Source organism: Spea bombifrons, chromosome 1, assembly GCF_027358695.1.
Source record: "Spea bombifrons isolate aSpeBom1 chromosome 1, aSpeBom1.2.pri, whole genome shotgun sequence".
Classification (NCBI taxonomy): domain Eukaryota; kingdom Metazoa; phylum Chordata; class Amphibia; order Anura; family Pelobatidae; genus Spea; species Spea bombifrons.
In genome coordinates this window covers 131,481,723-131,503,497 of record NC_071087.1, presented here as the reverse complement: position 1 = coordinate 131,503,497, position 21,775 = coordinate 131,481,723, and the positions used below count along the sequence as shown (strand labels likewise).

General features: G+C 41.5%; 2 protein-coding genes across 2 annotated transcripts in view; both read right to left on the bottom strand.

Moving 5' to 3' along the window:
• CEP120 (centrosomal protein 120) overlaps positions 1–12,994 on the bottom strand; it is a 31,305-nt gene extending 18,311 nt beyond the window's left edge. Inside the window, exons 1-14 of the mRNA XM_053473958.1 lie at positions 12,791–12,994; positions 10,741–10,897; positions 9,933–10,047; positions 9,428–9,566; positions 8,774–8,922; positions 7,180–7,377; positions 5,681–5,896; positions 5,165–5,191; positions 4,843–5,077; positions 4,414–4,591; positions 3,463–3,612; positions 2,484–2,666; positions 726–819; positions 1–144 (exon numbers count right to left, since the gene is read on the bottom strand). The exon at positions 1–144 is cut by the window's left edge and continues 3 nt beyond it. Of these exons, the coding sequence (XP_053329933.1) occupies positions 1–144; positions 726–819; positions 2,484–2,666; positions 3,463–3,612; positions 4,414–4,591; positions 4,843–5,077; positions 5,165–5,191; positions 5,681–5,896; positions 7,180–7,377; positions 8,774–8,922; positions 9,428–9,566; positions 9,933–10,047; positions 10,741–10,897; positions 12,791–12,839 (2,034 nt within the window). The 5' untranslated portion in view covers positions 12,840–12,994. The remainder of the gene's footprint in view (positions 145–725; positions 820–2,483; positions 2,667–3,462; positions 3,613–4,413; positions 4,592–4,842; positions 5,078–5,164; positions 5,192–5,680; positions 5,897–7,179; positions 7,378–8,773; positions 8,923–9,427; positions 9,567–9,932; positions 10,048–10,740; positions 10,898–12,790) is intronic.
• A 3,873-nt stretch (positions 12,995–16,867) lies between these two features.
• On the bottom strand, positions 16,868–21,561 carry LOC128472338 (uncharacterized). Its single transcript, XM_053454234.1, has 2 exons — positions 20,283–21,561; positions 16,868–17,152 (listed from the first exon to the last, which is right to left on the bottom strand). The coding sequence occupies exons 1-2, from the start codon at positions 21,559–21,561 to the stop codon at positions 17,148–17,150; spliced, it is 1,284 nt and encodes a 427-aa protein (XP_053310209.1). The 3' UTR covers positions 16,868–17,147.
• Positions 21,562–21,775: the final 214 nt, after the last annotated feature.

Genomic DNA, 21,775 nt, shown 5'->3' with positions numbered 1-21,775 from the left:
ATTAAGGAAAAGCTCTTCTTGTATTTCTTTCCACATTTGCAGTTCCACAGCAGCTTGGTATTCAAGAGTCACTCTAGGCTCGGTGATGGCTTCTAGAGTCTGAGGAGGCTGGGGTGTAGGAGAAGCTTTTCTAGGTGCAGAGCTCTAGAGATAACACACAAAAGAAGACATCATATGGATTGTGTATAACGGTGTGGCACAATTAAATAAAAAAAATGCAGTAAAAACATGATGTTTCAAACTTAGTTGATCACAACCAGGATCATAAAAGGACCATCAGCCAAACATCTGCAAAGACAAAAATACTGACTCACGTGGGAATCGGTATATTTATAGTAAAAAAAAAACACTTCCGCTATTTTTAAATAATTTCAGTGTCTTTTCTTAGGCTGTGTAACAGGTTCAGCAAGCTATTTTTAATTAATGTTTTTACTTATTTGCATGTTATGCTTAAAGGGAGACTACCAACAGAATACATCTGTTTTTCAAATATATGGCAGATAAACTGGACATTGCTAGATGTTATTCCCTCTAGTAGGATTCCCCATTTCACAATACTAACATATGGTTATATCCATTCCTCTTACCAGATAAGGTAAAAATATACTGGTTGTGTCACACAACTTGTGTGAGTGGAGATTTGTTGCTAAAGGGAGAATTGGGGGTAATTGTGATAGAAAAAGAAAAGAAAATGGCATTATTAATCAAATCCTGTGAAATCCTACCTGAGATGATTCAGAAACGACAACCTCCCTTACTTTCACAAGACCATGGTCCTCCAGCGTAATGACGTACGAAAGCTCGGCCACTTTGTTGGATCTGCAAGCCAGACGGATTCATACGCAATAAAAAAGATGCTCATTCAAAAGGAAGAAAATGTAGGATAAGGAAATGTAGGATAAGGAAATGTAGGATAAGGAAATGTAGGATAAGGAAACCGGGTGAAATGAAGGAAAATTGATCCTGTATTTTTGTGACATGCTAAAGAAACATAAAAGCCCCCGGGTAAAACTGAACGTTATTATTAAAATGTTTGAACATTGATCTTTTCCTGGAAGTCCATCTCCTAGGCTGTGAGCTAAGCTTTCTGAAAAGTTGCAGAGGTGACATTTCAGGTCAGCAATTGTTGCTTACGGCAAACAGTAAGCTTGTGCAGAAGCCCTTGCTCTTTCCAAGACAGTTTGCATCACTGATCGCTGGAAATAAACGGCATGATGGCCTCTTTAAATAAACTACAACTGGTGCTGTAAGTGAGCATAAAATAATGTGCTGTAAACGGTAACTTAAAATATCATTGGCAAGAACCTGGCTTTATCCCATTTTTAAGCTTATTCTTTGTGGCAATGGCACAGACTTGTATTACTCAGTGTCCAGTTAGGTGAATGAGGCCATTCAATTGTAGGATAAGGAGCCAGGCTGTTTGTGTAGTAGATTGTATAGTAGATAAAGCAATTTACTAATTTCTAATGTACAACATATAGCCGTCTGTAAACATTTAGTTAAAACCAGAACGGTTTTTAAAAAATGAGACCACCACAATATTTGTTGGGGAAAAAAGTGAAAATGTATTATTTTTTTAATACAAGCCATAAAAAAGGTTGATGGGTGCTAACTTTTCAGATGACTGCAACTTGATGTGTACACATAAGCTTGGTCTCTAAACACATACATCATCTTTAAACTATAAGCATTTTTACATAGGTTTATTAATTATGCTGAACTGAAACGTCGCTTTGCCAGTGTTAAGAGGATTAATCACTTACATGAAAGACGAAAATCGATTACCTCCCAAATTCCCACAAATTTGCTGAATTTACAAGATTTATGAACAAGCTGAAGTCTTGAAAGGCTAACATGTTGGCATGTCATCAAATTAAGTAATATTCTGATATCAGTATAAATAGTCAGCGACTAGAAATTTAAGTTTGTATGGAGTGTAAGTACAAAAAAAACATATCAGGGATTGTTGATAAAAAAAAGTAATTGTGTTCCTGTCATAGGCTAGTATAGTGAGAAAAGACCCCGTTTCAAACTTTTAGCATACTTTTCATACATAACCCCCATTTAACTTCTTATTTCACATGATGATTTTTAACTGAAAGATACTGAAGGAGTAATTTGCAGTGCCCTCAAACAATAGAGGTCTTTAAAACTTCAAGTAGGATTAATTTCACATTACCACAAATGGTAGTTCTGCCCTCAATCCTTTACAAACAGCGCCACCTATTGGTAGAAAATATGTAGTATACATGTATTTTTGTTATGAACCTCACATAGAACACATTATTATTATTATTGATTATGTACTGTTTTATTTAGCACCATCAAATTCCATAGCGCTGAAACAAATATATGATATTAGCACATAAAGCTATAAAGTACTGATGTATGTCTAGTGCTGCTGAAACTAGAAACATGTCCCAAAGACGTTGGTGCAATGATAAATATCTACAATTAAAGATGTTTCTGAGTTGGTGGCTTACCCTTCTGAAGCTATAACAGGGGTCCTGCTGCTAAAGGTTTGTCGCCAGCATTGATCACCTTGAGGATTTATGAAAGCCATTTTTTCACAAGTTAGAACATTAGAAAGGTTAAGTCTGGCCACACCAAGAAGCATGTCTTTTGTGGTTTTATCCTTGTGCCACACTTCAACAAGCAGTGGTAACCTGAAAAAAAGATAACGCAGCAAAATACAAGTTGTATAAGTATCGTAACCTCCTAATAAAAAAAAAACTACAAAAAAATAAACAAAACAAAAAATTGCTCCCAAACATTATGTCTCCAGCAATGTATAAGTGACTCGGTGCCATCTAGTGGCAAATTGCCTCATTACAGAATGAAAATAAATCGTGCCTGATTCCTCACATTATTTTAATACGATTAGGGTGTAGGGGTGAAATAATTCTACAGGTAAAACAGAGGAGTAGGCTAGAACATTCCAACGGCTGGCATGATTTTAGCCATTATACCAGAACATCGATTGAGTACAAAGACGTAATATTGATTAAAAACAGACTTAAAGAGACAGCAACATAGAAAACAAGCTTGTTTTGGTCTTTCCCCTTCTATAAACAAAACTTTCACAATAAACATTTTAAAGATTCATTCTGTTTTGCAACGCCAGCTGACGTGATGCTCCAGCAGTAATCGCAGCCTAAAACACAGACATGTTTTTATAACACTGCTTCTCTCACGGATTGGTTAAAAGAGCATGTTTCCAGACTGACATAAGAACTGGAGAGATTGTTAAAGGCTTCCCATTTTACAGCTCATGTGCAGCAGAATCAATGAGCAGCACTTTAGGGGTAAAATTAAATCGCCTGCATAAACCATGTATTACAGTTACACTCATACCAGTTTAGAATGGGCTCAAGTTAAACATAAGCTTGGAATGAGGGGATGAATTTTGAGTAAAGTGAAACATATAACATAATGTTGGGTATCCGGGCTAAGAGTTAGTACCTGGAGAATGTATCTTGCAGTTGATTTGGCAGGCTAGCAAAATCAAACCCACAGTACGACTGCGGGAGAAAGACCTCCATATTTCTTCTTACTTCCACTGGGGGGTTCGTCATGATCGGAGCTGCACTGCCAAAAAACGGGTAGGCGTATCTGCCGAAAAGAAAGAAAACCATAGTATGTAACGTACGAGAGACTTAAAGATCAAGTGGGTTTAGCAATTATCTAGACTATATATGTGTGTTTTATTGTTTTTCTTGTCTTGTTCATTCATTGTGATCACCGCCGTTTTGTCCTCTGCTCAATCATTTTAATGAGATTTCTTTTTATCTACCAAACACCTCTGACTAGTATAACTGAAAAAGATACGCCATGATTTTCCTCATGATCAAAATAACACAGTCTGTTCATTCATGTTGTTTCCAAATTTTTTTTTTTACTTAAATGATGCTTTCAAAGAACAGATGCCTGACACTGTACTGCCTATCAAGGATAGGTCGCAATAGATTATTATTTAAAGGGAAACTTCCACTTTTTCTTTACCTGTAGATACCGTATTTTTATTATCAATAAAGTACTATCTTACTAACGTGTTTTTTAGTTCTGGTTATTGCACTGAATTGTGTTTGCTACAGCTGATCGTTCCCTTTACGGTCTGACTTTGGTCATTAAGGGGTGACGAGACTGAGATGAATATTTATTTGATTATCTTGCATACTACATGTGTGAAATGCCATGGAAAGTGTTTCTACCCTTTCTCTGAGCCACCCTGGTCTAACTTTTTTTTTATATATAGTATATAAAGAAATGATCTATCATCAAGTCCACCCAAGAGAATCCTGCTGCGTTTGCCAAAAAAAAAAATTACCTGCATCCCATTAGATGTTAGAAAATGCATTCATCAAGAAAGCAATTTTCCAATAAAAAAATGCAAAAGAAAAAATAAACATTTACCTCAGTACACAGTTTACAGGGAAGGAGACGTCTAGGTTCAGGATGCTCGTCAAATCAATCCCGAAGCAGAAGTGGTGAGCTGCGGGAGGCACTGCTATTCTCTGCCCTGAAGCAGATTCAGAAACACTTCTAGAAACATCTGAAACGGTCTGGAAGACGGGCGGTTCCGAACGTGTAACTGGAGGAAGAAAACAGCACGGTGGGATTTTAGTATCAAACTCTGTATATGATGACCTCATTAACACGGCCTTCATAGGCTTCAGCGGAGTATCCAATACATTTCTAATCTTTTTCTGCTCATGTCTGGAACCTTATTTTAGATGTATCCCTTAAAGCACTGGGGTTTTTCTCAAATCTCAGGCTGTCACATTTAAACGATTAGCTTTTAAAACTTAAGTCTAATTTACAGGAAAGAAAAAAAAAACGGACCTGATGCGGGACGCTGAGAAGGCACTGGAGACTTTGAGTCAATATATTTAGAAGACGCCAGCTCTGCTTGCAGATCTTTATCAGATTTTAAGCTTTCAACTTCACTTTCTGTGGCATCATCTTTGGTTGGAGGAGAATCGCCGAATAGCGTCGGCAAACCATTTTCGTGTGAGCCTGCAGGCTGTCGTGGAGGTGTGGATGGTACCTTTCTCATGTCACCGCTATCTGGGTGTTCCTTTGTGGTCTGGAAAGCAAAAAAAAAGGTATGCAAAAATTGTTCAAACAAACCATATAAAAAAGTATTTTTAATAGACACTGTTACTTTATGATGGTAATGTGTGCTTTCTATCTGTAGGTACATCTAGATGATGAGTGGTGGGACTGCAGCGTACACCAATCAAATAGTAATGCAGCTGTCCCGAGATGAGCTTAGGGAAAACCTCCCATAGGAGATAGTTATCTCTGTATGCATCAGCAGCATGAAATCCTTGTTTTCGTTCCCATTTGTCAACAGTATTGGACATCTAGTTAAGATCAGTGTTGAGGCAAGTAGTGCTAGTTGGTGGTATAAAACTACAGGCAGCTTTTTCTAGTTCTCAATGTGTATTAAAATAACATTTTCTAAGAACTTGTTTTAAAAAAAGCTTACAGGTTCTCGAAAGCGTCATCACAAAGTTTCTACAAACTAGCTAAAAATGATTATCTTTAGAAATGAATGTCCACATACAGGTTTACGCATAACCCAAAATCCTAATCAATACTGAGGTATGGATAACTAGGCGCATGTTTACAATTAAGTTACAATTCTCTTTTCCCATCTCATGCTTACTGGTTCCACAACTTCCTCCTGGAGAGCAATGGAGACCCCAATAGTTGGTGACATTTCTACCGGAACAGATGACAGGTTCTGCTTTGCTCGATTAGGTGGAGTGAGGACGAAAGCACCTTCAATAACCACAGGGTGGCGCTCTATTCCTGTGCTGGCTTTCTTCACCAGTCCCGTTAAAGAGATATCTGTGCTTCCAAGAGACTGATCCCCGCAGCAAAGATGGATCTTTAAGAACAAAATAAACATGATATATGTAAAGCAAATGTACTCTCGTTATCCTTTTTATTAATTTTCAGAAAGCTATATATATATATATATATAAATAAAAACACACATATATGCAGATGTCTATACAGCTAAGGTTATACAGACATAAGAGAGGGAGCCTAACAAAATATAAAATACTAAATGTAATACTGAATGTATGGAAAATATTGATCCCCAAGATTATCATTGGTAACAGATTCCACATCATTGGCCAACGCGAGAAGCATGTGACTCTCTGATATGTAGAAAGGGACAACCCAGACAACAGGGTCAGTTTATTTAATCGCCTCTGTACTTGGTGGCAGTGTTATTATTATTAGATTTTATTTATATAGCACCAATCTATGCAGCACTTCTTACAATACATATATTCAAGGGATATGACAAGACTAGAACGGACAGACTAAGACAAACCGATACATTAGGTGGAAAGAGCCCTGGGCACAAGCTAGTAGATATTTGATTGCATTCTACCAACAAACAGTAAGGACTCCATCCATCGCATTCATAACTGGACAATCACTATGTCTACCCATTTGTATCTCTTAGATTCGGAAACTGAATAAAGAACTGAAAGTTACGTTTGAATGTGCCGCATGGTGGTAAGAAGGGATGACTATTATATATGGAATATATTTTATAGGGCTTTGTATGCATTGCCCAACGTATACACCCATAGTACAGCCCGTCATGATATCACATTACTGACTCGGTCACCTTACCGATAGATCAATGCATTATGCAGGGTCAGCGCAGGTATCTCTGAGATTTGGCAGAGATACCCGTCAAGTATCGCCCTTCATCATGCATAATGAAGTTGGAGAGTTGAAATTGCAACTCTCCTGCAAGTTCACCCACCAATTCACGCTTTAGTGTGCAAACCTCTTAATGTACATATTGGCTAATGTTTTTCTTGTTCATTTTCAGTACATAGGCATGCCTATTTAACAGCTATGTAATATAATGCAAACACATATAACGGATCAACGGAACCCCCTGTCCATTTCTTATTCTTTGACTGCCCAATGTGATAACCCGATTGCCAACCTTTAAGAAATACATTTTGTTTTAGGAACTTTAGGGATTTTTAAGTAGAAAAGGATACGAGACACAGAAGTCACTTGAACCGGAAACATGCTAGCAGATGCAGGGTTATTAATTAAAATAGGATTACCTCCAGAAACACTGAAGGTTGCCACTGCATAGGACGGCACACAAAGTATATTCCACAAGGAGCTTACCCGAAGATTAGGCTGTACAGAAAGATACATGCAGAGCACTTCCAGACTGCTCCGAATCCTCAGAGACACTCTCTCCGGCTCAAAGTTCGGGTTGATCAAATCAGTGAAAGGTTCGCTGGTGATGTCATTTCCAAGTAACGAGTAGAAAAAGAAAAATTCTGGCTGTGGCGCTGGCAGCCTCATATTGCTAGGAATTAACTGGGGGGGGGACAAAGGCAAAGATTGTGGAATAAATAGTGTCATACGGACAACAATAGCTATTTACTCTTACGCGTTCTTTTAAACAGATATGTGGCCACTCAAATATCTTTATAAGAAACACAAACCATTAGCAAAAGACTACATCTAATAGACAATTATATAGACTATAGTAATATATATATATATATATATATATATATATATATATATATATATCTCACTATGTAGTGGTAAAAAAGTGAATAATAAGAACTTTCAAAAACCTACTGTATATAGACCGACACATATGCATATATTTCCATTATTATTTTCTTAATATAAACATTTACGGCTGTCTTAATAAAAATACATATTGGCAAGTTTTAAAAAAAAATGTTCAGATAAGAAAAAAAATCCATCAAGTGTAATTACAAGAGAGTTCTCAAACAGCAAGGATTGAAAACGCATTTAATCATCGTTGGCTTTTACATGTCACAGTCCATTAGTCTGCAATGAATATCTATCATTACAGTTCCATCTTGAGCAATGTGTGTCACCTCTGGGTAACTAAAAATATTACCGGAACAAGTCTCCAGAACCAAATTTACTGGAACAACGCTCAGATCTAAAGAATACATTTTATGTTTGACTAGAGAAAACGAAGATCTTAATTAATGTTAATAAGTGTAAACACTGTATATCTTGAATACAAATAGGGAATTTCTCATTGTTTTTCCAAATTCTATTTTTTAACTGCAAATCTTCCCTGGTTATAGCATATCGTAGGCAAACTGAAATACGTTTGGCCAAGTCTAGGAGCCCTACTGCCGGGCAGGACAAATGTATGTAGAAGTTAAGGGCCAGCAAGACAAATCTGTGAGCCAGCTTGATCTTTAAAAGCCATAAAGTGGCATACCTGTAAAGATCAATAACAAAATTACACAAAAAGTTAGAAATCAGCCCTAAAAAGAATTCAACCAGTGATGGCTAACTGGCTCATGGGATTTATCAAGCTCTAGTGAAGCACACATGCTCAATATTCAACATTGTGTAGATATTGAATAAGTTCTTTCTTCAGTAAAATTCTATGACAAACTTTGAGCATTAAGAATGAGGAGGCTCTATTGCACTTTTATTAAATGATTAAAACATATTCAGGTTTCATCCACGTATTGCAATCACATGACGAGAAAAACGTGAATACTTATCTAGCAGCATTGGTCAATACTTAAAAATAAATAAATAAATAAAAGTTGGACCGTATTAAAGTAAATGAGAAGCAGATAGCGAAGTCCTTACTTTGGAAGAGCGTGCTATGGTCTTGACATATGATAACATGTTTAGTGGTGTAAAAGCCTGCAGGTTGTGAGTAGTACAGAAGCCACTGTACACAGGTTATAAACCAGAATCGTACCTGCTCTAACTGTGTCGCGAAGGCCACTGTTACAGAAAACACAAAGCTGTCCCTACAGTAGTCAATTGGTCCAATCTGATAGTATCCTTCTGCTTCGTTTAAGATAGGTACAAGGCTATTCGGCTCAATTCCAGCCAGTTGCCTGGGCGCTAGAGGAAAACAAAGTTTCGGAACATATAAACATATTGTGAATGGCCGACAATATACATTCTTAAAGAAATAAGAGACATACTGCTATAATTCATCAGAAGGAATAATCATATTATACATATACACTAATATATATATTACACACACAAACTGGTAAGAAAAAGTAAACAAACCCTTTAAGATTTACCTGGTTTTCTGCATTAATACTTCATTATTGTATTAATTGTTTATTATTGTAACTTAGATGAAGATCATATCATACTTTGTGGGTGTATAAATAACATGAATCTCAATCACATCATTTTAATGCTGGCAGCCCAAAATAACCCATCAGTTGAATAGGATGACATCAGTAGAGTGTCCTTTGACAGTATGCAGCACTGAGTAGGCCACTATGTTATATAGCCTGCATAACATGGTCTGAGCACAATGACCGTCAGATAATCCAAATCTAGTAGAACTCATTAGGACAGCGTGTATAGAAGAGCTGTGCATGTTACAAACCTTTACTTCTTGGGGGAGCTTCCTTCGATTTGAAACCCTCCACTTCCGGTTTGGTGTCCGTTTCCAGCGTAATGCTGAGCTGCACTTCTGGTTTGCATTTCTTATATTTACTGCTCAGTAATAAATACCATTTTGGAGCCTACAAAAAAAAAAAAAAACTAAAATGTAGGGCCGTAGGATGTAGCAAGCTTTCATATGCTCTGAAGTACTTACTTATAAGACACATTTTTACATTTAATATTGGCTATTCATTCAAACTGAGAAGGCACCCTTTGCCGACAACGATCACGTACACAATTACTGATCAAATACAACAAAACAAGACAGAGAGCCACAAAACACGTGTTAATGGGTGCCATTTGTGAAGGGGTAGCAGATCGTAATACATTTTTAATACATTTAAACAACCATCACAGGTTATCACGAAGATATCTCGGTAACGCACATCCTCTACAGATAGCAATTCTGAAAAGGCTTTTGAAGTGACAAATTGATAATGGATTACTTGTTTTTTTTCCTGGGCAACTCTCATGTCCAACACCACATAACCAACCGACTCTTTTGCTGATGTCAACGTATCCAAAGCATAGCACTGAAGCTTAATAGGGGTTCGCTGAAGCCTACGGATGAAACAGAGACATTGTTAAAATATTTGCTGCCTTCCTAGCTACATTTTTACTCCCACGGCTGCTGAAACAAACTTGCAGTTATTGCATGGCTCTGCTCGTTTAGATGTTCCAGAAGCGGGGGTTACGTAGAAACGGTTTGACGAGTAGTCTTAGACTCGTAGGATGTACAGTATAAAGGAAAGATGTGTGTGGAAGAAATTATACAACTTTACTGCTGTGAGAACATACATTACTCTGAAAACTTATAAAGGGGTCATGTTCAGCAATAAATACTACTACCTGCAACCGTTTCACAACCACTGTCTCTTATCGACTGTTTATAAATACAGAACTCTTGTGATGCTGTAAAGAGTTAATATGGACAATTCACACCATAAGGCTAAAAAGCAGGGACGACTTCTTCTCCTGCAAACAATATGTCTGGGAACACATAAAAATGGCTCCAATGTGAAGCAGTAGGCACACTTCTCCTACGCCACACGCATTCGGAAAATGAAGTAAATGCTTATATATATTTTGGATCAGCAATTAACAGAAAGGCTGAACTTGATGGACGCATGTCTTTTATCAGCCTATGTAACTATATTATATGCATGGTATTATGAAATTATAACATAATAGCAGGATTATTGAGAAGCGGGCACCACCGACAGACCGAAAATAGACACATTATAAGGGCTTCACCTGTGTTGATGGAGTGCCTTCCGGTCCAGTTCCCAGGCAAGTTCTGTGGCAAAGTGTGGCTGATCCAAGTGAGGTACTGGGTCTGTCATCAGCTGTTCTCCATCAAACTTTGCCTCAATAATAAGCATGTGCCTTGAGCGCTTCGGAAAATGACGCCCTGAAGATGAGAAAACAAAGTAAGTCAGTAGGTCTGTTCATTATGAAGCAGACGTGACACAAGAACAATTACACCATACCGTTTTATTTTAGTAAGACATTAAACCTCAAAAATACCGTCAAATTACGTCTGACATTAACATACTACAGCTGGCCCGAGTCCGGCGAAGAAATGGATTGAAAAAGTTTGGTTTTCTATGTAGCCTCAGCTACAGAGAATTGATATTAAATTCTTCAGCAAAAAAAACATTAGAAGCTACAGAACCAGAGCAATCCTATTGATTTCAACTAGAGCATTTTCTGCGCATGTATGCAGGGCTCATGTTAGACGCTCTGGAAATCTCACATCGGCACGTGAATGAATGAAAATGGTCTCCAGGACCCAGATAACTTAAAAGTCCACATACAAGAGGATATAAAAGAAAACCATGCTATACCTAAAATATGCCTACTAACCCCAAGAGACGCGCATCTGTCACCTAATCCTAAACAATACAGGGATTAAGCCACGGGGAATTATTCTACCTCCTGCAATGCGGTACTTTTACACCTGAGACAGATGGCTGTAACGTGAAGGTGATTGTGTTCCATATGTCACGGTGAAGCCAATATTGTAATTGGGTTCTATTTGTATTACAAAACGTCTTGAGAACAGAATTTATATATGATATATATTACATATTTGTGCAACCAAGCAGGGCTTGACAGTTTTTGTGCTTCTCATGAAAACTAAGAGGTCTCCCAACATGCCACGAGCCGATCAGCCTGATGGCATCGTTGTGTCTAAGATTTTGTCTACATGAAGCAAGTCAACTACTTTAATATACAGTATATTTATGAATATCCTTGGAATGTTATGAGATATTATAAGTGTAACCAAGTTACTATATCACATCAAAGTAAAGGGCTATAAGCTACGGATACCACTTTACGATGGGGTCTTTGAGCTGATACTGAAATGTTAAATGTGTGAAAAAAACAATGTATCAAAACAGACCTAAAACCCTTATCATAATGACATAATTCAATAACTAGTCTAATCAGCGATGTTCGCTAATGCGGAAATACGTATTGTAATTCAGTAACTAAAACAGGCTCTCGCTGGAACAGGTAAGCAGCATTAATGTATATGATAAGAATGAGAATCATGTAAACTCAAGTGATCAGAGACTCCTTGCAGACCAACGTTATCCGGGACCAAGCACAGAACTCTATTGTGGAGGAGGCTTCAGTCCATATTACCACTTAAAAACGTTTTATCCTCCAAAACATAAACTTCTGATTGACTGAGGGTTAGACAACCCATTGCTTTCTGGCTAACAAAGGGTTAAAATTCATGAAAACAGTAAAGATCTCGTAGAGGGTTTCTGAAACAGACATTACTAAGAAAATTTTCAAGTAAGACGTACAAGAGCTTAGACTCCAGCCTCCATCCATATACACCGGTCTACAGCCCAATCTACAGCGCAGCCTCCAGCCCAATCTACAGCGCAGCCTCCAGCCCAATCTACAGCGCAGCCTCCAGCCCAATCTACAGCGCAGCCTACAGCCCAATCTACAGCGCAGCCTACAGCCCAATCTACAGCGCAGCCTACAGCCCAATCTACAGCGCAGCCTACAGCCCAATCTACAGCGCAGCCTACAGCCCAATCTACAGCGCAGCCTACAGCCCAATCTACAGCGCAGCCTACAGCCCAATCTCATCCATATATACCTAATGAATAGTCCAGCCTAGACTCCTGCCTCATCCATATACAGCAATCTATAGTTACATTAACACAGCAATAGCCGAGGCACGTTTTATAACACCGAGTTATTGGGTGATTCAGAGAGCCCCAGCGATCACAAATCTGTGGTTTACAGGCTTAAAAGTAAAGTAAAGAGTTATAATTACCCTCTAAGATGGAAACCACAATAAGCAGCTGGTCCGACTTCTGCCCCATGTCTGCCTGAGATCGAGGTAATAAAACGAGCGAGGATTCGGGTCGGGGGATGCGGGGTCAGACGGTGTCCTGCAGGTCTCTCCAGACTCCTACTCCGGATCAGCTGTCACCCGCCGGGACTCAATCCTTTGCCGCCTCTCTCCAGATCCAAACATCAGCAACCTCCACCCCCTCGCTACCGATCACTTCCGCCTAGCAACCGCAAACCTGGCCAATCGCAGATTTCGGCGGGTCAAAGAGAGGGAGATGGAAAGCTAGACGACTTTTCCTAACTGACAGAACGACAGGAACAGTTTAAATCACGTGACACCACACCACAAGTAGTACGTCACCGAGGGCCTGCGAGACACATTTATTTTGAATTGTGTCAAACTGCAGAATGTATGAGGGGGAAGGTGTTACACAGAATACATCCCCTGTATAGAGGAAACTTTCCTAGCTGTAAGCGCCTCCCTCGGGGAGAACATAAACACGTTTCACGGAGTGTAGAAAATAATTCCCAAGATGCTCCACAAATACGTGGCTTGCGAAGGACCACGGGAATTGTAGTTTTGGAATTACTGGCGTGTAGAAGGGGCGTAACGTTTTTAACGTCTGGACTCTGGAATACTTTTTTCTGCGTGTGCCGTTAAATTATTAAATCGCTCGCTGAATAATCACCGCTCTGGTTGTGTGATCCCAGGGTTAGGCATTTGTTTTGTAACCCTTTCAATGGTAGAGAGGCGGGAAAATATTTCCACTCCCTGATATCACTAGCCCATACGATGGGCAAATCCCAATGAGTTTCTCCTGTAAGAAGAGCTGAGCAGGCCCTGTCTAATGATCAATCTCCCACATTACCTATACGATATACAGGGCTGACTAAGGCCTTTTTGCAGAAGTTCAAGGGTGTTTGCCTTTTATAATGGATAGTGATATAAGGGGGTCGAAATTTCCAACTACCCCGCAAAGGGGGGGGGGGGTGCGCGCTTCAAAACAAAGCTGTTTCTACAAAAGAAGCTCACTAGATTAATTCATGATGTTAAGTTGGCGAGCTCAAACTGCAACTCTCCTGCGGATTCATCTGCCAGCTATCACTTTAGGGAATGAACCCCTGGGTTCACCCAGTTTCAATTGCTGGTTCAGTGTTTCAATCTGCTTATTACTTAATGGTGATGTCCCACGCTGATTGATACTATAATACCTGTTCAATATAAGTCTGGGAAAAAGTATGCACTGGTGCTTTTTAGATAATTGATTGAGATTTTTTTTCTATGTGACAAATTCTATTAATAAAAAATGTAAATATCCACTAAACATTTTTTTAAATCTACTTCTTGGAAACAAGGTGAAAACTTCATGCGCATCAAGAAACAATTTGACTCAAATTGGTATATGCCGTTTTCACCTTTTTTTCAAAAAGTATATATTTTTTAACAAATCTATGATGCCTCTTGATGTTTTATCAATTGCATTTGTCACATAAAATCTCAATCAATAAAATGTACCATTGCATACTTTTTATTACCATTAATTAATGTTAATTATCATTATATCAATAACAAATATATATTTATTTATTGAACAATGTATAATAAAATGTTTATTTTATTAATAATAAAGGAAAAAAACAATCACAATCTAAAAAGCACCAGTGCATACTTTTAATTACCATTAACAAATTAATACTAACTACCATTATACTGTATTGGCTCGATTATAAGCCGCACCCTTAAAGTTTGGTGCTTTTTTAAAGATACATTTATTTTTAAAGAAAAAGTACACATTAGTTGAATGGTAAAACATTATTTTATCTAATGAACAGGAATACATGTATTTTAACATTATTGGTATATATTATGCAGCATAGACATTTGGAAAACCAATAGCCATTTTAAAGTCCCCCTTTAATTCATAATGCACCTTACTTCTAGATGTGCCCCTCTACCGCCGCTGATTTGCCACTCTGCCTCCTGATATGCTTTATGCCCCCACCCAGATATGCCACTCTGCCCCACAGATATGCCACTCTGCTCCACAGATATGCCACTCTGCTCCTTTGATATGACACTTTGCCTCCTGATATACTCTATGCCCCCTGATTTGCCACTCTGCCCCTGATATGATTTATGCCCCCTGATATGCCACTCTGCCCCCTAGATATGCCACAATGCTCCCCTGATATGCTTTATGCCCCCCTGATATGCCACTCTGTCCACTAATATGCCACTCTGCCCCCCTTGATATGCCACTCTGACCCCCCCGACTTACCAATGCATCCTCAGATTCCCTGGTGCCTAGTCGGGGCAGCCGGTGTGCTGTGCGATGTGTGTAGACAACCTCTGCCGTTGGTCGTCACATCCGTCGGAGCTTCTTTGCCGGTGCTCCGTCATATAAGCCCCGGCGGAAGTGCTGGCAGCAGCGGAAGTTGTCTGCGCGCATCACGCAGACGTTCCCCGGCTGCCAGGGAGAAGAATACAGTTCCCCTGCAGCGCTGCAGGGGCTGCCAGAGACGAAGATCCAGGTCCCCTGTAGCGCGGGGGATCTGGATCCTCACCCTGCTGTTTGCTCACAGCAGGGCTAAATGATAAAGAAAAGAAAAAAAAAACACCTGCCCAATGCTAAACCCTGATTATAGGCCGCACCCCCAGTGGGGGAAAAAGTGCAGCCTATAATAGGGTAACTAAGGAATGGTTTGGCAAACTCTACATTTTTAAAGAAACGGTTAGCATGAACCAGCAAGAACTGGCTGAATCCTACCACTGCCTTTAAGGATGATAAATAATCTTCAAATTTTAATCAACTTCCTTGCTGTCTTCCATGCAAGCATTTTACTGGTTGGAATCAATGGGAGCGCCATCCAATCAGTGATGTGAAACAACAAACCATAGAGGAGGTGGTGCCCCACAGCAACGGAGCTGCAGCTTCTCCTGAAGGTAAGCAATCTTTTTTGTAGGTTTGATGAATGCATATTATAAGTACATCCAACTTACTTTATTCTTTGTTCAGGAGGCTGCCTGGGAGAATGGTGTGCCCATTTTAATAAATAGGACATCGGAAAAATAAATGATACATTCGTTGTTTATTTGTAACACACATAATATTCCTGAAATGGCTATATTAATATTATTAAATATTAATTAACATGGTGTTTTGCCTCCGATTTCGTGGAAGAGGGGCTGCCACCCCACTGGACCTGCTACGTGCTGATACACATGCTTTATGTGAGGTTTTAAGCCTCAATCTTTATCCAAACTACACAGTTGCAGTTTAAATGGAAAGTTCATCTACAGAGTTGTTGGATATCAGCTACATTACAGCTGTCCCCATTTGTGACCTTCATCAGGGTCAGCTATTTTGTAATGGTTTCCCAAGAGACACATGATAGCCCAGATCTTTTTCCACCTTTAAAGTGACCTATGATGTGAACATTTCAATTGCAATCAAATTGAAATTTTTAAAAAAGCACAAAAAAACCTCACAATAACCTGGTTGCATAAGTGTGCACACCCTCTTATAACTGGGGCTGGGGGAACTCTGATCTCTGACAGCCGGGGGAAGGTCTGCGCGGTGGACGCAGACAACACCCCCCCTAACCGCACCTCCTCCCGGCTGCAGCGGAAGTTGTCTACGCGAATCGCATAGAGCTCTACACGCTGCCCGGACTAAGCACCGGGGACTCAGAAGTACCGGTAAATTGGGGGGGGGAGACAGGAGGATCCAGGTCCCCTGCATCGCTGCGGGGGATCTGGATCTTAGTCTCATAGTCAGACCTAGTTGAGGTCTGATTATAAGACGACCCCGATTATAAGACGAGGGGTATTTTTCAGAGCATTTGCTCTGGAAAAACCCGGTCTTATAATCGAGCAAATACGGTATACATGGTGGAGAAAAGGTGGGCGTGACGACCCTTATCAGCACACATAATCTCGAAAGGGGTATGGGGAGTCGCAGGGTCATAGACAGGGGAGAATGTCGTGAGAAAATTGGGGATTATTCTAGCTCTGTGCCCGAATAATCTGAATTTTATTAAAGACAGGAGGCGAATATTTTGCATATCTTCCTTTACTTAAACCTCACAGCAGCAAAGGAGAAAAAACAATGTAAACAAATAACCAATCAGAGACAGTCCTAGCATATATAAGTCCCATTCAGCAAGACTGCCTCCTCTTCCTTTGGTATGGAACCGAACGCAGAAGATGAAACTTGAAACTGGAACGAGGAGATCATAGAGAAAAAACCACAGAGGAAACTTCAGTCCAAGCCTGACCATCCACAACTGGAATTCCTGGACACAGGTCTTCCGGACGCACCACAGCAGAGAACGGATTACGCTGAAACAGAGAGAAAAACCATAACAGTATCTGGAGATGGGACCGCATGTAAAATATACAATCATAAGCGCGGTACAATCTTAAAATCTCTAAAAATAAATTAAATATAAATTCTACACATAATAGACAAAAAACACCAGAAAAGGAGTTCTAAGATAAAACATTCCGGGTCAGGGAAAGATGGGTGGGAAAAATATTCGCCTCCTGTCTTTAATAAAATTCAGATTATTCGGGCACAGAGCTAGAATAATCCCCAATTTTATAGCGTGACAGGAGGCTCATATTTTGCATTTTTAACGCTTAGAAAAAAGAGAATCCGCCGCATGATCAACTGGGTGACAATAGAAACGACGAAAGGTAGATTCCCTGGACCAATCGGCCGCACGCATGATATCTTGCAACAAACTGCCCATCTGGAAAGCTTGAGCGGCTGCGGCACCTCTAACCGAATGAGCACCAAACAGAGGGTCCACTCCTGCGAGAGAGAGAACCCAACGGATCCACCGTGCTAAGGTGGGCGAAGAGACCGGGCGATACGGACTTGCATAAGAAATTAACAGTTGGGGTGCCCTAAAAACTCTGTGAACTGCAGTTCTATCAAGATAAGCTTGAAGACAACGAACAACACAGAGAAGGGGTTCCGAAGGGAAAAAAGGGTAAGAGACGGAACTCGAAAGTGATTTAGTACGACGCGAAATTTGAAAACAAACACCATCCGGAGAAAAAGTCAACGAATTAAAATCCAACGCCCGGACATCGGAAACTCTGCGAAATGAAACCAAACACAAAAGAGTGGTAAGTTTAGCGGATAAGTGCCGCATCGAAAGTTCCGAATTATCCGCCCAGGACTTGAACAAGTTTAGCACCAGGGAGACGTCCCAGAAATGGGAATACCGAGGAGCAGGGGGTCTAGAAAGACGCATCCCTCGCAAAAGACGGCAAATCAAGGGGTCCCTACCGATCGGAAGACCTGATATGGGAACGTGAGCAGCCGAGATGGCAGAGCGGGTCACGTTGATGGTACGGTACGATTTTCCTTGGGAAAAAAGTGCCGACAAAAAGTTGATAACGTCCGTCACAGGGGCTGTAAAGGGATCACCTTGTTGAGCCATACACCAGCTACTCCACTTGTTCCAAGCGGAGGAGTAGGCGCGTCTAGTACCGGGAGCCCAGGATTCGCGGAGTAGGTCTCTAGCTGAGTCTGATAGGCCTGGTAGATTCCAGGAGCCCCTGAAATCGACCATGCCACCAGAGAAAGACGATGATCGACCACCAGAGGGTGTGGGGAGTCCTCCGGGTCTCGAAGGAGAAAAGTACTCCACGGAAGGATGAGGGGATCCCTGTAGGACATTTCCAAGAGAGCCGGGAACCAGGGTTGAGCTGGCCACAGGGGCGAAACTAACACAAGGGAAATCACCTGTCGTCGCACTTGGTGGATCACGCGAGAGAGCATTGAAAAGGGAGGGAACGCATAAGAACCCGTCTGAGGCCAGGTCTGAGAGAAAGCGTCCGTCGCTGTTGCTTCCGGATCCGGAAGCCAACTGAAGAAGGATGGAAGTTGGAAGTTCCATCTGGACGCGAAGAGATCCACTGAGAGTGGACCCCGACGAAGAGCGATTCTCGAGAAAACATGCCTGTCTAGCATCCAGTCGCTGGCATCTCTCCAGGATCGGGAGAACCAATCTGCTGTCAAGTTGCTCGCTCCCGGAAGGTACTCCGCTGACAGAGAGATTTGCCTGTGAAGACAGAACTGAAAGAGGTCCCTGGTCAGATTGGATAGACGTTCTGACCGAGCTCCACCGAGACGGTTGATATAGCGCACCGCGGACACATTGTCCATGCGCAGTAGAATGGAACAATGAGAAAGGTCCTTGGAAAAACTGCGGACCGCAAAAGATCCGGCTATAAGTTCCAAGCAATTGATGTGTAAGTGACGCTCGTCCCGTGACCAGCGGCCTCCGGTTGCGGAATCTGCGCAAGAGGCGCCCCAGCCCCACAGACTGGCGTCTGATTCCAAGACAAAGTCTGGTCTGGTTCCGAAAATGGCTGTGCCATTCCATGCTTCCATGTGCTTGAGCCACCAATTGAGTTCCAGACGCACATCTGACTGGAGGGGAACCAATTGATCGTAAGATTGGAGAGCCCGAAGATGTCTGGCTTTCAGGCGTTGCATGGCCCGATAGTAAAGGGGGCCCGGAAAAATTGCTTGAATAGAAGAAGATAAAAGGCCTACTATTCTTGCAAGATGTCTCAAGGAGATGTATTCCAGGCGAATAACTTTCCTGATCTCTTTTTTGATGTTCGCTATTTTGGAAGAAGGGAGCTTGAGAAGGGAATTGATCGAATCTATCTCGAAGCCCAGAAAAGTAATCAACTGTGTCGGGGCGATGACCGACTTCTGGAGGTTCACAATGAACCCCAAAGCCTGAAGCCAGCCGATAACTCAGGTTGTTTGAAACCGCAGTCGTCTCGGGTCTGAGTGGAAGAGCAAGATGTCGTCGAGGTAGATGATCGAACGAACACCCCGAGCTCGAAAGAAGGCCATGACAGGCTTCATTAGCTTCGTGAAGCACCACGGAGCTGAGCTCAAACCGAACGGAAGGCAAGTGAATTGCCACAGTTGGGAATTCCAAATGAACTGAAGAAACTGTCGGCAGTCTGGGTGGATCGGTACTGTAAGGTACGCATCCTTTAGGTCCAGTCTGGTAAACCAATCGCCTTCTCTTAGAAGGTCTCGAAGCATATGAATCCCTTCCATTTTGAAGTGACGGTAAACCACATATTCGTTTAGGAATTTCAAATTTATGACTGGACGATTTTCCCCTGATTTTTTGCGAACAAGGAATATGTTGCTGATAAAACCCTGGGGGCCAGGTGACCTCTGGATTGCACCTTTGACTTTGAGAAGTGCTATTTCTTGGTCGATGAGACTTTGTGTCTCTCGATTGACAACTAAGGGGGCGGGGGGGTGGGCCTGAGACGGGGTGGACACAAAGTCTATGGAAAAACCCTGTATCGTCTGGAGGACCCAATTGTCTGAGGTAATGAGGTGCCAACAGTGGGAAAAGAATGCGAGACGAGCCGCAGGGAGCACGGGAGGAAGGAAAGAAGATAGTATTGGAGGACTTACCAGATGAAAATCTTGTTCGTCCACGTCCACCTCTGCCACGACCTCTCTGGAACCCTCTGGAAGCGGGAAACGGAGTCCGAAAGGTGGGATTATATTGGGGTGTGGAAACCGGACTGTAGCTGTATCTGGGGCCAGTGAAGGTTCCACGGCTGGCAGCACGGCCCCGCTGTCTGCCAGCCCGGTGAAAAACACCTTGTGCTTGAAATACTTTCTTAAGAGAAGTCTCGACCTTATTGATTGTGGTGTAATTACCCGCATGTTTGCGTAACTCAGAAATAAAGGGATCCCCAAATAATTTGCCATCGGCTTTGGGACCAAGTTCTTTATCAGCCATATCGGCCAGCCGGGGGTCAATTCTAAGCAGCGCTGCCTTGCGACGTTCGGCTGAAATTGCCGCGTTGGCGTTGCCTAACAGGCATAACCCCCGCTGTACCCAATCTTTGATTAGCCCTGGGTCAAGGGGAGAATTTTGGGCTGTTGCCTCATCAGCCAGCACAAAAATCTGAGTCATAGGACCAGAAACATCTAATAATTTATCCTGTGCGGATTTCAAACCCTTCTCCAAACCCCTACGTGGGTCTCTACCCTTTTTGTTCATATATGTGACCATGAAAGAATCGAATTCTGGGGTGGCCGTAACTTTGCCCGGGATAGTGGGACGAGGGCATTCGGCCCTAAGTTTATTGCGCACCTCTTTATCTAAGGCCTTGCGCATCCAGACCTGCAAATAGCGGGCTATATGGTCTGGAGGTGTCCACTCAGCCGACCTAGGGTGGCGAATAAAACGGGGGTCAAATAGGGTTTCACCCTGAGGGGTGTAAACTAGGTCTGCTTCCGAAGGATCTGCGCATTGTAATGCAGCCTCTGAACTGGTTAAGGGCTCACCTGAACCAAGTTCCTGGGTCAACTGAAAATTTGAATCCTCATCAGAGGAATAATCACGGGCATCTCCCGAGGGAGGTGTATAATCAGGTGCATCCCCCGAAGGGTTTGCTAATGTGGAAGGTCCTGCCGAAGCATGATCTGCGCGGCGTTTGGCACGTTTAGCCGGACCTTTGCCTTTATTGGCATGAGCGCTAGATCCTTTCCAAGGTCTTTTGGGAGGTGGGGACCCTGCAGAGCTCTCTGAATCAGAGCCTGAGGGTTGAGAGGAGACCTGAGGAATGGTGGATGCCGGCAGGGCCGGGGTTAAATTGGCCAGAGCCTCTTTAATTGCCACCTGAATCCAGGCTTGGATATCAGCAGGGGGAGCATTAGAGCCAGAAGCTGTATCAGCCATGATGTTTTTTTTTCGATTTCTCAAATATAATATAGAGGCAAGAATAAATGTGTTAGGGATAATTATCTAAATTCCCAAATCTGAAAGCAGGGGTTAAAGTTGTGAGGCTCACTCACAGGAGAAGGATTATATGAATTAATGGCACAGATTAATCTCAGGGCTCACCTGAAATAGAGACTGTATGTAGCTATAATACCACCAACACTAAAACACC

Coding starts and splice junctions, on each gene's coding strand:
- LOC128472338 (XM_053454234.1), bottom strand. CDS start 21,561: ATGGCTGATACAGCTTCTGGCTCTAATGCTCCCCCTGCTGATATCCAA.